Below are 18,047 nucleotides of genomic sequence, written 5' to 3' on the forward strand. Positions count from 1 at the left end.
AGTTGAGGGAGGGAAATACCTTGGAGCAGATCCTGTTCCAGCTCATGCAAACAAGACCTTCAGTGGCAGCAGGATCAGGCCCTTTAGCTCATTAAAGGGCCATTCCTCAAATAGCCCCAGGGATTTGTGGAAGGAAGCTCAGACTATGGGAGTGCATTTCAAATGTTTGGTATGTACAGCTGGGATGCTGAGAGAGGGGAGACAGAACATAAGTTCCTCTCTGGGAAACAAGAAGCCTAAAGAAAACCAGTTTGCTCCATAGGCTGTTGGGAATTTAAGTTCAGGCAGGGCTTCTTGTTAAGTTCAGTCATTGTGTGTATGTGCCGTACTGTTTGTCTGATGTGCTGTCCTAAACTCAAGGATCCCTTGCTGAAAATCCACTGGCCAAGCAAGCTGAGCAACTTTCAACTCTTGCGTAAGGTCTCTGTAGAAGCCATTATTCCCAGACAATTCCCAGAGCCCATCACCTATGGTAAAACTCCCGCTAGATCCACTGGCTTACTAGAACATCACCAGAGTAAGGATTGCAGAACTGTGTTCAAAGTTATTTCCAAACTTGACTGCCCTGGATGACTTACAGTACCTGAACAGCTTCAAAGCAAAATAAATACTATGACAGCAAAAAGGAAAAGACGACAGATTATTAAAAGTTACAGATTTCGGGTGCTTTGATTTTCTGTGTGTTCAGTTTAACCTTCCTGAAAGAAGCCTGATTTTCAGAGGCTGATTAATTTTGAAAATCTTAACCTTTGATCTTTTAGAGTCCAAAGAAACAGCCACGTCTTCTGGGTCTTTTTGCCCGCAACAGGCATGTGGAAGTTAATAATATTAGAAGCCTCCAAACTGCACTTACTCATTTCACTTAGATCTTGGTTGTTGAGACTCAGCACAATCAAAACAAAACCACCCTTGATAATTTCCTTTTGGCTCTGAGTCACCTACACACAACTTAGTTAAATTACACAGACAGGTATTTCTGTCTCCCCAAGCAGATACAAGCCACAGATGAGTGCTTCTAGTGAGAGTTTGGAAATAAAAAGCAGGGGGGCAGACTACACTATTAATGCACCGTCACCAAATGTAATGGAAAAGAAAAAACCAAACCAACAGTTAAAGTTGAAGCAAAGGATGCGGGGGAAAAAAGCTATTACTAGGATTTCAGTCTCCTCTAGAAATCTCAAAGCAGAGTCAGGATGTGATTGCGCGCAGTGCTGGGCATGCATGCTGCAAAGCTGAGCCTAAGCACACCCGCACCACCTCCCTTCCCTGTGCGTGGGCTGGACACCAGGAGATCTTGCCTGAGCAGAGGTGTGATGTGACCGTGTTTAGGAGATGCTGCCAGTGCACACAGGCTACTCACAGGCACATGCGACCGTTTGGGCAGGTCCCAGCACCTGCCACAGAAACAGCCCTCCCTCCCTCAATGGGCTACCTTCAACAAGAAGCCCCTGGTCCCTAAGTGACTGCCACAGGCAGTACCTGTAGCATCTGCCTTGATAATGCATCTTCCTAAGCTCAACGGGACCTCCTGGGCCGTCGGATAACATCACCCCCGGACCGCTGGAGCTGGTCTGCAGCACGGCAGCGGTACCACCACTGACCCCAGCTCTCACCTGGACGCTGCTCATCCAGTTCCGCACCGCCCTGAAGGAGCACTCGGCCGTAATGTCGTACATCACCAGAATCCCGTCCGCCTTCCGGAAATACTGCTTGGTAATGCTGCGGAACCTGAGCCCAAACGAAACCAAAGGCACTCTCAGAACCGCAGGTGCGTAACGCCAAGAAACAGAATAGGATCGTCCTACGGGTGTGGGACGTGTCCCCTGGGGCTGCTGTGTAAGGACAGGTCAGATCCCTGCTCCTCTGCATCCCAGCCGTGGGTGAGCAGGGGTCTTTGCAAACCCATGGTGCTGAGAAAGCAGGAAGGAAAACCTCTGCGGGTCAGGAGGGAAGGAACAGAGGAATCTGTTTAGGTGGGACAGGAAAAGGTAATTGCCTATAAAAAGGGAACTGGATGGAAAAACCCACAACCTTTCTCTAGAGTCTGGAAGAATCTGCAGACTAAGCTGTGCCACAGTATAAACTAAGCGTGCATAATGTCTGCCCCAGTGCTGCCAAAGCAGCAGTTAAGACCTCTGCATCATTACAGCCTGTTCCCAGTTTTGAATCTATAAAGCAATGCCATCATCTATAAAATCAGCAGTTAGACACAATTTCCAGGAGAAACTCCCACCAGACATCTACTTTGTCCTGTGGGTATCAGTTAGAACAACAGACTTGTATTTTGGGAGTAAATTACAACAACAAAAAACCAAGGCCAAATCAAAACCTTAAAATCTGTAAGCAGTTTGTGTCAGGGCCACGATATAACCACACCGATTGCAAACTGATGGAATTAAATGCAACACAAGTCCTGAGATCTCACTGGAGAGCTCTGCATTGCAGCCCTGCGCAGAATAACAAGCTCTCCTATTCTATTAAGGGCCAAAAAACCCTACAGCAAGTAGTGACCCTCCTGAACCCTTCAGATGATTGCCTGAAGCCTGGACTTTCTCACTACGACAAGGGCATGACATTCTGGCAACTACCCATCGGAGAAAGCGCAGACTGTATCTTTGGTGGTCACGATACACCTCTGGAACAACGGGACTGGCTAAGTGCTCTAGATGGACCATCAAATGTAGCATGCACTGGTCTCAGGGAGGTCACCAAGGAGTTCTCCTTGCATGCTCCAAGGGGTTCCTCTGTCTCTTCCATTGGATGCTCACAGTTGGATACCTCCAGTTAGAAATAATTAATATTTCTCTAGAAGTAAGAAAAGCTTTTGTTTCTTCCCAGGTGTCTTTTCAATATCAGCATTAAGCCAAGTTCCCTCTTGCAAGTACACACCTAAGACCTGCTTATGCCTCAGGGGGCTACCCTAAAGGTCCTTTGCAGGACTAGATCTTGAACCTGGCCTCAGCAAAATGTCACATTGCGTGTCATAACAATTCCCCTTACCGCTCAGCTTCAGCACCAAAATAACCACAGGAGTCCCCTCAAAAATCATTATTTCTTCAGCATGAGGCCTGATTTTGGAAGAAATACTTTGCTTTTCCATAGATACTCCTACTTAGTATATTTCCACCAAGTCTGCATGGTCTAGCTGACTGAGGTAGGCAGCATCACGGCTCTGCTGGCACAGTTTAGGATTATAACATTCCCACGACCTCGGCTGCTTCCTGAAGGCCTGCCCCCATAACATATTTAGCCCCAAACACCCAGTACTTATTTTTGCCAAGCTCTTGAGGTTAACGGCCCCCTTGAAATAGCTTTCCATCTTTAGCTTCAAAGTGTATCCTAAATAAAATGTAATTTACATGACGGTAGTGGTGGGCCTTCTTCTCTAGCAGCAGATGAGTGTCAAGTATGTCCTTTACTACCTTGATCCTCACCAACAGTGCTGGTCATATTTAGTGATAAAGCCTGTGCTTTTGAAACTGGAGCCATTCAAATGGGGAACCTGTACTCACCGTCACAAAAAGCCACACCATCCCTCTAGCACGGATTATCACCTCCATGAGTCTACGAGCAGAAGGGACAGTGGAGGGGACCAGTAACCTTACCAACAGAGCCCAGCAGGGTATTCAAAGCCCCTTCCCCACAGGTTGAGCCAATTCACCTGGCTTTGTCTAAGTCAGACCTGGAAAAGTTCCCACACTTCCTTCTACCCTCTGAATAGCAAGTGGTGGTGAGCAGCTGGGGACAGCAGTCATGCAACCGAGTCTGAGAACAGGATGCCTACCCAGAGCCTTCATCTCTGTCCTGCCCTGCAGCCCTGCCCTGCAGCTTTTCCCAGCAGCAGGTTGATGCAGGAGAGCCTTGAGGGCTAGAGGAGCCTGGCGTGCCGCACCATACAGTGATTTATGGGTAGACTACCTGAAGCCACAAGCATGCAGGTCAGACATATGGATAACTACTTTTCCCCAGTCCTCAGAGTTATCTCCCTGGGCTCTGCTTCACAGCCACAGCTTCTAGAAATTCTGACACAGACCTTTGCTGCAGATGCAACTCTGGGATAGCTGCTGCAACCTTTTTGGTCCAAAGCCAGAAACCAGGCGCGTGCACTTTCCTCCTGCTTCCTAAACTGAGCCTGGCAGTAGGACATCCTGACATACATTGCTTACCTTTCTTGTCCAGCTGTATCCCACAGCTGTAAGGCAACCTGGGTGTTATCCACCATCAGACTCTTCACTTGGTAATCGATACCTGTCAGGAAGGTAACAATGATCATAAGATAGAATGGGGAGAGCGCAGCTTGCCATTGCAATGGCCAAGATCAACACTATTTAATTCAGGGAAATTGCAAGATCGATTCAAAATTGCAAAAGGGGCCATCTTTACCTTTAGTTGGGCTAAAATATGGGCAAAAAGCTCCCACCCTTCATAGCCAGATAAGTCAGGAACCCTACTACTTACCAATGGTTGCATTGAGCTCAGCCAAGAACCTGTCATAGCAGAAGCGGTGGATGAAGGAACTCTTCCCAACACCAGAGTTTCCTACAAACACCACTTTAAAGATGCGGTCTGGGGAACAGCCAGCTGGTTCCAGTGCCTGGAGCTACAACGGAAAAAAGGGACGCAGTTTTGAACAGCCCAGCTGCAGACTGTGCTTTGATTGAGGCATTGGACCCCTGCACTATAAACCTAGGCAGCTGGAGTTAGACGGGAACAGAATCAGAAACCTTCAAGTCCCTGGTAGCAGCTGTTTGAGGAAGAACCCCCAAGTAATTAGACTCACCCTGGTTTCGGTGCCAACAGGCTGTCCTCTAGGAGGCAACGGAGCATCATCTAATCCATCTGCATTTTTTCTACAGCCAGCATCACCCTTCAAAGTCATCTTCAACCACTCAGCATCTGCTACCAGTGACCACCTCTCCGTGTCTCCACTATTCTCTCTGACGTTTGTGCTGCCTCCTTCTCCTGTCTTCAGGCACGTCCTGTTGCCTGGGATGTATCTACAGTTCTTTCTGTTGGGTTCTTCCACTGCCACATCCTCCGGGAAGGTGAAGGGAAGGTCCGCAGAGGCCAGCTGTCTGTATTAAAGCCCACAGGCACCACAAATAGGGTGGGAGGATAGGGGGTGAGGGGAAAAGGAGAAGGTTGCAGATTCCCAAAACAACCAATGCGATCCAATTAGTGCATATGCAGCACGTGCAGGCACTCTATACATTCACTCCCCATACGCCCTGTGACTAAGGCATCAGTAGCATCCCTAGGGAAAGAGACAGCTCACCTGAGCTATGCTGTACTCACATGTGCTGACATATATTTCACTAATTTTATTTAAAAATCCCACCTTCCGGATTTTTCAAGGATGCTTTGCCACCCACTTCCCCCAGCGCTGAAAAACGAGGCAAAGCACACAAAGGGCTGCATGCAGTACACACATGTGTTGCTGTGCTCTGTTGAGGGCACAAGCTGCGGTCCAGGAAACCAGCCCCCATCACTTCCAACCGCTGCTGGAGCAGAGTCTTACTGAGCTCGGGCAGCAGCAACCTGCCACAGGTGTGCAAACTGCAGAGAAAATGCTCACACCAGGGTTGCTTTGGCTGGTGTTGGCTCTGCTCTGGTGTGCATCATGCCTGGCCCAAGGTAAGGGAGCCAGGACCTGGAAGGGGTTTATTTTTTAAAGCCTCCAACCAGCCACGCTGCGCTCTCAACAGCAAAAAAATCCCCAGGACCTCTGCCCAAGCCGTGGCAGTGGGGAACAGGTGTTGCACTGATGGCACCTGTACAAGAACAGGTCGATGCACTTTGTTCACTGGGAGTAGACTGGTACAGCAAGTGGAGGAACAATCTCCAAAAGAACAGCTAGAATAACCGATGTAAAGTACTGGGACCCTTGCTGAGGAGCAAGGCAGCATCATAGCTCTGCCTTGGCTTTCTGTGGTTAAAGAACTAGACAAATGGAGTGAGAAGGATTAGAACTCAGCTGAAGGGCTTTATCCACCTCAGGTATCTCCACTGCCCTCACTGGCCAACAGATCGCTTTTGGAAGCAAATTACAGCGACCAGAGGCTTGCTTCAGTCACTCTCTTCAGAGGCAGCACATCCCACTTCTCTCTGCAATGTTCTTCTCTTGCTACTAGTGTGGGAATCAAAGCAACAACTCTCCCCTCTCACATCTGCAAGTACACTTTGTCAGGGCTGCAAAATTCACCTGCTGCCATGCCTACACTTTTTCCGTAGAAGGGACCTCACATTTCTGGCTGGCCTCCCTGCATCTGCCCCAAACGCCAGCCCAGAGTCAGGCCAGCTGGAACCTCTCCCCATTGGAACCAGACACATCCTTCCAGGCTCAGCCCCCATCTGCCACTGCCAGGAGTCACGGCAACGAGGGGCTGAGTCTCAAAGGCCTCTTCAGTGGGGGGAAAAAAGGGACAAACACAGAACTTTCTGACAGTGACTCCAGATGTAATGGATTTTATTCATGTTTCTCAAGCACTGAGGTGTGACACAGCACTGGGACAGAGACAGGACCAACAAATACTTCTCCCCTTCTCACATCACCCTCACTGCCAGACTTCTCCACCTGTTAAGCCCTTCTGGTGGGTTTATGCCAGCAGCAGCCAGCAGGATCTTTGCAAGAAATAGCTGGGGAGGAGGATGGGAGAACTCGGTTGTCTGATCCCACGGTACATCTACCAGTCACACAGCCACAAAACGCCCCTGCCTCAGACCTATTCAAGCAACCTCAGCCTGGGCTGAAGAATCAGCCCTGCTCTACAGTTCACCCCATTTTCCATCAGTCCATGAGCCCAGGAGTCTGAAGCTCAATTCTTAAATGCCACTACCAGAATTACAAGCATTACTGGTGAGCCTAAGCTGGAAGAAACTCTGAGCCTAGACACATGTCTCTGGTTGGCACCAGGAGTAACTGGGAAACAGTGGAACCTTCTGCAGAGACCTGGTAGGAAACAGGGAAGCACGCTGCCTTTAAAAGTTGTTTGGAGCCAGCAGCTGCAAGAGAGATCCAGCTCTAGGCTGGCCTCCCATGCCTCCCAGAGGAACCAGGCTTTTGGCCAGAACTGGTGTGCTGGTCACACAACCAGTTCACAAGGGCTGGTGCTTCATGCCAGCACTGGTCAGGCAAGCAGGCACCTGTGGGTATAGAAGCCACTGTACAGTCTGCACGTCAGGGGTGGGGGGAGCAGAAAAAAACATAAGGTCTTAACCACACAGACATTTACAGATGTTTTCACCTGCCCTGGCTGAAGGGGAGGCCGGTGTGCCAGGTGAGCATCTGCATAGCTGTGGAGAGATGGGCAGGATAAACCCCGAACCCACCTGGAGCTGGGCCCTCTCCTTGGGGCTTTCAGCTGCCAGAGAGAACACCAGCCTTGTGCAACTCCTGCCCTCTCCCATGTCCCAGGGATATGAGCTCTGGCATGAGTTGCCAACGGACAGGGTTTCTGCCTGAGGAGGAGCTGGCACACTTGGGATATGACCCAGTCATTCTAACGGAGCTGCCTGACTCGGTCAGAGGCAGCCTTCGTGACTCCTGTCCCACGAACACTCTCACAGCTTCTGACGGCATTTAGGTTTGCTCCCCCACGTAGGAGCGGCCCAGAGGGGGGCACAGCCTGTGGGAATCAGCTAACAGCATCCTCAGCTTCATGCTGAGCCAGCACCACCTGATGCCGAGAGGCAGCTAGAGCCACGGTCACCCCCCTGCCACGCTCCCCAAACCAGCCAGCACCAAGGTGGGAGAACTAGACACGGGACGCAGCTGGACTGACAGGGTACTCCAGCAGGCACGGACCGACACCACAAACACAACACAGACGCCCATCTAACCGTTTGACCGGCTTGTCATCCAGCAGGTAACTGCCTAGCACTGACCCTTTCTTCAACAGGGGTTTTTTGTTCTCAGGTGCCTGGAATTTGAAAAGAGAAGGGGTGAAGAACGTCATTAGCACCCAGGAACCTGACCAGCCCCAGTTCAACCACTCGCCACCCCTGCAGACCGCTTCAGGGAGGCAAGGCTGGTCCCCTTGCACCCCTGCACCTTGCAGCATAGCACCCTGCCGGCAGGCTTGGATGGAGGTGAGCACAGGCTCACAGGGGTCAGCTTCTCGCCGTTCATTTAACTCAGGCAAGAAGGCATCGCTGTTGCTGCTTTCCCCTTTGCAACAAAATCCATCAGTAATGGTGGTGCCCCAAACTGAACTCTTCCTCTAGCCAGCCAGAGCTTTTATTTCTGTGGCTTGTTCTCCACATGGTCTCACAGCTGAATCTCTCTTTCCCCACCTGCCTTTTTATTAGGCTGATGTTCTGTGGGACAGACCCATTGCCCCTTCCTCAGAAGGCGCTAGCCCCCCTCCACCAGTACTCACCCACGGCTGCACACGCACCACAAGAAAGGCAGGAGACCGCTCTGCAAAGGGTAGTGTGTGCTCTGCCTTACACAAACGTCCCTCTCCATGCTTTCCTCCTACTTACCTCACACTACACCCTTCCTACAGCCGGTAGGAAGAGGAGGAAGCAGGACAACTCCTCTCGCAACCCTCTTTCCCCCATACGGCAGCTTTGTCATTCCCCACAGAGTCGAAGATGAACAACGTGCCTGAGATGGCACAGGAGAGCCTGTGGCAGAGAGGATTGCCCTGCCAGCTCCTCCAAGGGCCGTGCTACAGCCTAGCCCCCCCCGCACCCCCAAACGGACCGGCTGGCTGCTCTGGCTACAGGCACAAAACAGACAGAGGGAGAGACGGCGTGGCAAGGTGCCCACCACCCAGCGCCGGGGGAAAGGGAGAGGTACTTGCTCTCTAAGGCCGGAGATTTCTGACGCGCCCTCACAAGTTACTTCTGGGGGTGAGGGTGGGGAAAGAAGAATTCCCAGCTTGCCAGATGCACCTCCGGCAGCAGTTGTGACCTGACCACACACCTGCAGGCAGCTCTGGACAGGCCTGCCTTCATGCTGCCCGCAGCCCAGGGGAGGGCTACAAAGACAATTTCCTCAGTAACCCCTGGCTTATTTTAAAAGGCAAAAAATAAGAAGCTGCTCTGTTGGCCAGAATTCCCAGAACACCTTTGCCGCCATGCAGTCCGACTAAAGGAGACACTCTGGGATCTGCAGGGGCCTCACCCAACTAGGAACTTCGAAGGGGAAAAAAACACCCCAAGAACTTTTTTTACATATAAACCTGGTGTTCAAGAGAAGCTCCAGGCACAGAAACAACCCAGCAGGGAGAGGCTCACAACTGTGGAGCACATATCTTCCAAGGCAAAGGACCCCCAGGCGCATAGTGACCCTTCAGTCAACACCGATATTAGGCTGTGGTTCAGCCAGCCAGTGGTTCTCCAGCAGGGATGCAGGAGGACATTTTCAGGGTTTGAGCAGGTTCGCTCAAGGGCACTCTTCTAGACACACAGAAACAAGGAAATCATGTTACAGCCCACCGGAGCCAAACCACAACCTTCACGTCACCTGTGGAGCAAAGGGCCTCCCAGGCAATCTGCTATGGCATCCCCTACCTGGAGAGGAAACAGCCTGCAGAGCACCTACCTGGGTAAGAAAGGAGAAACAACGGGATGCTTTGCCATCGGTTCTGTCGTGCTTTATTGGCCTGCAGGGTTTGTGTGACATTTGGCTTTTCACCAGGATGGTAAAGGGACAGATGTGACATCACAGCTATACAACACACGATGGCAAGGATTCCACAGCAACAACAGCACACGTACAAGCATTTTGGATGGAAAAGATTCTGGTTCATCAGAGGGACAGAAAAAAGATTCTGATTTATCGGTGAAATACAAACACATGTCCAATGTAGTCAAAGTCCCAGAACACTCTTCATGATCAGCAGACATGAAATTTGCTGTCAATACGCAGCATGCAAGCATAACTCTATAGCCAGGTAAGTCATGGCTGTGATACTGAACCCACAGCCCATAGGTCTTTAAAGCACCCAGAAGTGGTGGCTATCTGTGATCTAACCACCGGGGCAAAACAGTGCCCCACAGCACCGTGGGGCCAGGGTCGGTGCACCCTGGCAAGGCCAGAAACTCTTATGAAGAGCAAGGTATTAAGCTGAGCACTGAGAAGTGCAAAGGAACAGCACTGGGCTGCTGTCAGCCACGTACAGCCCAGCTCCTCCTCCCAACCACTTCAAGATCTTTGCTAAGAGAGAACCGCTGTTCACCACACCTTCATTTCACAGAAATAACACAGCTCTCCCCAGCACTAAGAGATGGTATTAAGGCCTTGGGTTTCTTTTTAGGCTGTAAAAACATTGATAGTCTCTGGTAAGAGTGATTAGGGATCCTCATCAGAAGGCTGGATTCTCCTTTTTTGCTGCTGCAGGGAAGTATAGCTGTTTTCTCTGCCCCTTACAGTGGGACAGGCTGGACAGCAGATCTTCTGCAGGTGTGTGATGACAGCAGCATCCCTGCAATCCGTTGGAGCCCTGCTTTCCTGAGGACTGAAACAAGAGTGGCCAACAAGATGTCCTGGCTGACAAAGCAAAAACCCCTTACTTCAGCACAGGCTTCATCTGCCCGGCATGACACAGCCCTACCAGATGAGCAATGGTGGTAGGAGTTCACCCTGCTGCCCCATCCCTACTGTCAGCACTGGGAGAAAGGAGAAAGCGGCTCCTCTGTACTAGGACCGTCTCTGCTAGGCTCTCTCTTACATCCACCTGCAACTGTCATGTTTCAGAGAAGCCCTGAGCAGGTCCTAGCAAGGGAAAAGGAGAGGAGAACAGAAGCAGACAAGCTTTACACACGCAGAGGTACATACCTGAACCGTGGTCTCCATGGGCCACCCACCCCACCCACAGGAACCCAGAAGCTGATGAAGCACTACGCATGGAAAGAGGAAAATGAACCATTTTCTTTGCCTGCTTGCACTGGACTCTGCTACAGAGTGACAGTGCTGATTACTTCTCCGAGAGGGAGCAGGATGCCCTGGTGCACATACACATACCTTGCAGCTTTGAAAATGGAGTGAAGGGGGGAATAAAAGCAAGATCTTTCAGATTTCAGAAACACACACACACACACAAAGGCACACACAAACACACCTTGCCTCCATCCAAAAGTTACTGAAGTTATTTATACAGCTGCTGCTCCACTTGGAGAAGAACTGCAGCCCCTCCCGCAGCAGGAGATCTCGTCCCCTATCTGGGCATGATCCCTGTGCTTCATTCCACGTTCCCTTACACACCAGCCAGACAGTCTCTTGCAGCCTACCACTGCCTGTCTTCATTGCAAGGCAGCCACTTCCAGATCTTCAAATGGGGCATGGTGGCAGAGCAGGCAAAGACAGACACATGATGGCAGGGATGGGTCCAAGAAGAGCACAGAGCAGCCTTGACAATGACATTTGGGAATACAAAGACTTTTTCATTAATAAATAATAAGAATTAAAAATAGATCACATATTCATACTTATCTTGGAGACTGGGAAAGGTCAGGGATGGAGTTGATTGCTCCAGAGGGTTCCCCCTGCCTCCTCCTAGCCCTCTGACACAAGGCTCACTGCTGCACCTCCACCCCGGCAGAGTTCACAGGAATGGGGAGCTGCCCCAGAGGAACATCTGAAAACATCTGCTACAAACTCAAGGGGTCAGAGAAACTCCAAAACCTTCCTGTGCCTCTCCACCCCCAGTCAGCTGGCAGCACATCTGGGAATCCATCGTCTTCCTCCCCACCCAGCTCCAGGGATGTATCCAGCTTCACTCCCTTCCTGGCGTGTGCCCAGTGCCTGTCACAACGCGCGGACCCCACATGTGCAGCAGGCAGCACCCACCGCAGCCCTGCACGGGGCTGCGCAACAGTCACAAGGCTTAAACCCAGGGACTGGCAACTGCAACCAGCAGAGCTTGTCTCCAGCACGGGCAGAGAGGTGCTGTGAAGTCTGTATTAAGCACCACACCAGGCCTGGTGAGCTCAGGTCATTGTCCCCCGTGGAAGTGACAGGCCCCCAAGTGGTGACAACAACAGCAGCAGATGAAAGGAGGGTGTTTGGGAGTTAGGATTTTCTTTCTGAGACTAACCAGCTTCTTGGCTTCAAAAGCATCTCGCTCATCTCGAAGTTTCTTGTTCATCTCTCTGCTCCAAAGGAAGACACAGGAGAGACACAATAAAGCACTCATCAAAAATGGAGTAAAGCCCAACATTTGAAAGCTAGAACAGAAAGGGAGCTTGGGACACAGATAAAGATGTTCGTTATTGCTGGACATGTTGGGATTTCCAAGTATCCCAGCTCACGTAATGGGGTCCGCATGGTCCCCTTAACCAGCGGGGAAGACTAAATTCCTCCAGTGGTGGGAATACTCGGTGAAACACCGCAGCCTGTTCTCTGGCAGAGCTGGCCAGGTGGCACAGCTCTCTCTGGACCTAGAGAAACAAGCAGTGTCTGTGCACTGCTCGAATACAGTCCCGTAGCTTTCTGTGGGAGAAACGAACCCAGTGCTGCAACCTCAGCCCTTTATGTGCACAAGAGCTCGGCATTTCCCCCAGCCCTGCTCAGCATCTCCCCACAGCCAGTTCTTACCTGAGGAGTTCCAGCTGCCGAAGAAGGCTTTGTTTCTCTTTCTGCATGTTCTTGGAGACTCTAAACACATCCCTGGGCAAAGGCGATTTTAAAAGGGGAAATAAGTTAACAGGAGAGGAAATGCAAGGATCCCTTTCTCAGGGACACTCAGAGTCTTCTCCAAGATAAGGGCCTGCCCTAAGCTGGGAGGATTCAGGGGAAGCAGCACTGCCGCAGGAGCTGGGATGGCTGGGTTGTACCCCAGCTCTCCTGCTCTCCTCCAGTATGAAGACAGGCAACCCATTTTCTCCTTTCACACTCCACTTTCCTCAGCTGCTAGAGATGGGAAGGATGCTCACCGCCATCTGGGTCTGAAACATCCCAGTGTTTTAGCTACATATTATTAGATGAAGCCCAGAAGCAGGAAAACAAGTGATTAGAAGAGGCTCTGTAGGAACCTTATAGAGGTGATGGTGAACTGGAAAATAAATGGAGAAGCTTCCTTTAGACTGAGGAACATTGGTATTTTTACACTGCTTTTCTAAACAGATATCCATTAACACATTCATTTCCCGCTAAAGGCAGGCTGGAGGCAGCATTATCACTCCCTGTTTAGGCCTGTAAGATCACTGGGATGTTAATACTTTTCCTCAAGAAGGGACAGGCGATCCTCTGATGAGACCAAGGCTTCTAATTATCCTTATCCTTTGATTACTTGCCCACTCTGCCTTCTCTGCCTAGGTTCCTGCCTTGACACCCCCTTCCCTGCCCATTCCCACCTGTCCTTCTGCTCTTGCTCAAGCTGAGCCTCTTTCTGGAGCTTCTGTAACTGCCCCTTCACCGTCTCCAGCTCCCATTTGCTTTTCTCCACCTCTTCCAGCAGGTTTTCATTCAGGTGCCGGAGCCTTTCATTCTGCACGCGGGTCTCCAGCTGCTCCGAGTTCAGCGACTGCAGCTGATGTTCCAGCTGCAATGGGCAAGGAAAAGGAGAGGTTAAAACACAGAGAGGAAGGGTTTGTGCTACAAACATGCCTGTAAAAACAGGCTGGAAAAGCAGACGTAAGCAACGAAGCAGAAGGGAGATAAACACCACTTGACCACCAGTGGCATCGAGAAGGTGAATTGGAAGCAATTATTTCTCACCATCCGTGCCAGCACCGGGGAGCAAGTGATGCAATTAGTGAGGCATAGCTGAGGAAGCGCTTCGGGCAGCGTGAGGAACCTGCTGCTGTCAGGCAGGCATAGTAGAAATCAGAGTGCAAGTGAGGGTCAAAGGAGGACTGGAAAAATTTGGGCAGAAGCAAGGGTGTGTCTGTCGGGACTTATCAAGCACAGTTGTTGAAATGCATGCTCCAGTCTGGGAGCTTCCTGAGCCCACGGCAGCTGAAAGGGGGATATATCGAGGTGCTAGGGGTGTCTCACGCTACACCTGGGAAGTCCAGCAATTAGGTGGCCTTTACAACTGTTGGAGACAGGACCTCAGGCTAGAGATGCTGTTTAAATGCCACTGAGGCACAGCTGAACTCGAGGTAGCACGAGACCCCCACACAACTAACAAGACAGCAGGCTTTGAACTTCCCAAAATCAGGCACGTACTCAACCAGCGATGCGATTCCTCACAAACGGCTGGCATAGATGGGGAAGAGTCAAAAGACAGATGCAGCCGTCAAACCCACCCATCTCAGATGATAAGCGGGGCATTGCAAGAAGGATCATACTGACATTTCAGTATCTAGCCAGCGATACCAGCTAACCAGGGCCCTCTGCTGAAGCTGGTGCTATGCAGAAACTGCAGTATCCACCTGACAACTTACAGCCCCAAAATAGAATTATACAACCTGTGCTTGCAACCAGAAAGGAGCACAAGGAACCAGTTCTGACCAGCGTAGTAGGTAGCAGTCAGCCTCCGCATTTACACCTTCAGCTTGTCATCTCTCTCAGTCTACCTCCTCGCTCTCTCAAAGGCAAAGTAAAGCAGCACACCGTGGCACTCTTTTCTTGCTACCCTGCTCTCTACCAGCACACACGTACAACAGTCGTGAGCAGGAGTGAGCAGAGAGGACCGCTCCTAGGTTCCTTGAAACACAAGCCCTACATCTCCCACCTCTGAGGCTACAAGCACAAGTCACACCCGGCTTTGTCGGGAGACTTCCAGTCCTTTGGACATCAGGGCAAAGTTGAGCATGACCACATATGCTGAGCAGTGGAGTTGAGACCAAGAACCAGCAACCCCTGCGCACAGCCTGTTCTTTCAGGTGATCAGAAAGGTCTTCCGCAGAGCTTTCAATGAGCCAGAGGACAGGCTTTAAGTAAAGCAAATCTGCCTCTCCCGAAGACCCCTCCGTCACACACAGCTCTCCCGTTTACGTTGCCTGCGCTGGGAAGCGATACCCTAGAATACTGGTTTTACGCCACAAGAGGGACCCGATTATCCACGTAGCTTAGTACAGCCAGAAACCACCATTCCAGCGAGTCCCTCACCTCCGCTGTTGCAGGATTTAGGGAGTAACAGTTGTATGTGGGCCTTTATCCACCGCCTTCCTGAGTCCATATGAAGCTCACCTAGATCTTGCCTCAGTCTCCTCCTCTCCAAAATCAAGTCTAAACTTTCCTGGTTTCTCTTCCTAAGGCAGATGCTCCACTTCCTGAATCGCATTAGTTTTCTGCACCTTCATACTCAGAAGGACACGGTGGAGTTAGAGAAACCAAGAACTGCACATGCCAACTGAGGCACATCAAGGCTGTGGGCAGCAGGAAAATTACATCCTCTATCTTATTCTCAATACCCTTCCTGATGGCACCTACGTTTTGCTAACTTTTCCAGCTGCTGCGCAACGAGCTGGTGATTTCAGAGGAGTGCTGTTTCATCCACATCACAGCTAGGTATCCAACCTGGATACTCCCAGTCGCCAGCCTCTTACAAGTACCTCCCATGACTTGTTTCTGTGGGGGTCATGTCTCAGTTCTTCAGACAGAAAAGAAAAAGACATCCAGAATGGACTATCCCATACAAATGTCCGTACCAGGGACGACAGGCTAAAGGAAAGTTTCTGCTTTCATCTTTTCTGTGACTGATTAATCAGTACGTCATTAGGTGCTAAAATGCAAATATACAGTACGTACAGTTCTAAGTGTCATGGAACTGTTCACTCTGGGTTATTTTTGAGCAGCCAGAAAATAAACTAGAGAAATCTGGCTCTTGTGTATCCGCACACAGCTTTCTTACACACCTCAAAAGGCTCCAAACTCACAACTTCCAGATTTTTACCCTCTTTCTTGCCAAATAGTTGTTGTACAACCGATAGACTGTGACGAGAAAACAAACCTGATAAGAAAATGCTTGGACAGAACATTCACAGGAGACAAACCAAACACTTTAACACCTTCAGAGGTAGGAGGGAACCAGACTAGGTAATACCAGATTAGTACCAACCCTCCGCACACAAAACCCATTCTCAGCCAGAAAAGGCCTTAGCAGAAAGACGGTAGAAAGGGATGTACTTCTTTAGAAAGGATTTGGGTCCTGTTACCTTCTTCTGGTGGTAAAGGATTTTCTCCAGCTCCTGCTCTTTGCTGCGCAGTTCCTTCTGGAGCAGGTTGCTCCTGTCATGTCTCAGTGCTTCCTAGAGAGGTAAAGATATACATATAGTATCGCAGAGTACATACGCTGTGCATACAACATCCAGCACAGTAAGAGCTGTTCCTTGGACAGATGAGCCACCACCTCTGCTTCAGGCCAGAGGAAGTTTGATTTCGGCCAAGAGAGATGAGGTACCTGGCAGATCAGCCTCTCCCTTTCTGCTTTGATCTGTTGTTCCATTTCTTCGTAAAGGCACCTGACTTCCCGGTCATGGTCTGTCTCCTTCCTACAAAAAGCAAGGTGCACACAGGTCGGGACAGAGAAAGAAAATAGACAGAAAACAGGAGAGGAGGATGGAAACAGATCCCTACTAATACCAGTGTAAGACTGAGTGGAATTCTAACCAGACCAAACGTTATGGTGGGCACTGATCCAAAACAAACCCATGGGGATTAGATCAAGATAGAGAATCACTTTATTACAGCAAGAAAAATCTCTGCATCCTGTAACCCAGCTTTTCCTTGCATTTGAGGCAGCATCCAAGCATCAGCTGGTTCCTGACCGCAAACAGCCATGATGTTCTCCTTACCGCTTCAATGCTTGTTCCATGGACTCCTTCTCATGATTCACCTCCCTTATGTATGATGAAACACGCAACAGAAACTCTTCAAAATTGGATAAGAGCTCAGGACGCTCCTTTCGTAGCCGAGCCCAGAGCTCCCGAATCTCACGTGGACTGGAGCAAGCATACAAAAAAGAGGGAAAGCAAATGAGCTTCTGTGTCATCTTATGGACTGTTATTCCAATTCCAACATGCACTCGGGACAGACAAACTGCCCTTCTCCTGTGACAACCTCCATTATACCAGCATAGCAAAGGGCAAAGTTGGACAGTGACGGAGCGTGCATGTGGGGTGAGATCTACTGTGAGGTTAAAATAAAGGAAGCCATCCGAAAGAGGGAAAGGAAAGCCATCTAGGAAGCAAACCTGGAATGATCACTATTCCAAGTATTCAGCAGTAACACATTTGGTGTCTAAACCAAGACCTGAAGAGATGAACATTCAGCAAATTTGCTGTCGCTATGGTCAAGCAGCAAACTGTTATAGCCCAGGGATTTTAGCACACATCACACAGGTGTTTTTCACACACCGGGACTGTAGTGGTAGCTGCTACAGCCCTCCTTACTTATTTTACAGGTTTGGAAACTGAGGCACACAGAAAAAAGAAGCAAATTTGCCCAGGTGTCATATCAGGATAATAACGGAGGAAGCCCAAAAACCCCAAAATCTTTTTCTAAACCTGCAATAATGATTACACTGTTTTGGCATTTAATTTATCGCAGCTTGAACACAGCACCTATAAACTTACTCTTTCCCAAAAAGTCTTATAAGCATGCAGACATTACTTCACGCTTCTTCTTAGGGAAGAACTTATTAATAATAATATTTATTTTTAAATCCATGATGTACTTTGGAGGAATATACAGAATAATTATACATACAGACATTACCAAATGTCTGTTTTTCTTTGTCTATGTATTTGTCTCCCTTAATATTCTTTGTGAAAAAACAAACAAGACAACCAAAAAGCTCTTGATTCCCCCTGACAGTGTTGCATGATAGCCTCCTTTTTCTGTCTCAAGTTGAAAAAGTTACTAGCACTTCATTAAAACTTTGTGTTTTAGATAAAAGAACATATTGAGTCCCCTTAACAAACAAAACCATTTATTTCTAGCAAAAACAGTGAAGATAGTTCAGATTCCTGCTCCAACCCCAATTAGCTTCTGTTTTGTATTACTTCTTTACAACAGCTGGCTTGGCACAAAGGCATGACATGAAGTAGCTACTGAACTCATTGCCTAAAACTGCGGGTAAGCGGTCAAAATAAAAACAGGATAGTTCCACTTTAAGACCTGATGCTTCTGAAAGCAGAGTTTTAAACAC

At 49.5% G+C, this 18,047-nt stretch overlaps 1 protein-coding gene across 1 annotated transcript in view; it reads right to left on the reverse strand.

Annotated features, from left to right (window-relative positions):
- Nucleotides 1–18,047, reverse strand: part of CRACR2B (calcium release activated channel regulator 2B) — a 40,334-nt gene that overhangs the window by 2,782 nt on the left and 19,505 nt on the right. The window contains exons 6-16 of the mRNA XM_040608772.1: nucleotides 16,693–16,839; nucleotides 16,299–16,389; nucleotides 16,054–16,146; nucleotides 13,303–13,490; nucleotides 12,545–12,616; nucleotides 12,045–12,099; nucleotides 7,840–7,919; nucleotides 4,781–5,075; nucleotides 4,459–4,600; nucleotides 4,167–4,248; nucleotides 1,614–1,728 (exon numbers count right to left, since the gene is read on the reverse strand). Coding sequence (XP_040464706.1) covers nucleotides 1,614–1,728; nucleotides 4,167–4,248; nucleotides 4,459–4,600; nucleotides 4,781–5,075; nucleotides 7,840–7,919; nucleotides 12,045–12,099; nucleotides 12,545–12,616; nucleotides 13,303–13,490; nucleotides 16,054–16,146; nucleotides 16,299–16,389; nucleotides 16,693–16,839 — 1,360 coding nt within the window. The remainder of the gene's footprint in view (nucleotides 1–1,613; nucleotides 1,729–4,166; nucleotides 4,249–4,458; nucleotides 4,601–4,780; nucleotides 5,076–7,839; nucleotides 7,920–12,044; nucleotides 12,100–12,544; nucleotides 12,617–13,302; nucleotides 13,491–16,053; nucleotides 16,147–16,298; nucleotides 16,390–16,692; nucleotides 16,840–18,047) is intronic.

The sequence above is a fragment of the Falco naumanni genome, chromosome 10 (genome assembly GCF_017639655.2).
Source record: "Falco naumanni isolate bFalNau1 chromosome 10, bFalNau1.pat, whole genome shotgun sequence".
Taxonomy (NCBI): Eukaryota; Metazoa; Chordata; class Aves; order Falconiformes; family Falconidae; genus Falco; species Falco naumanni.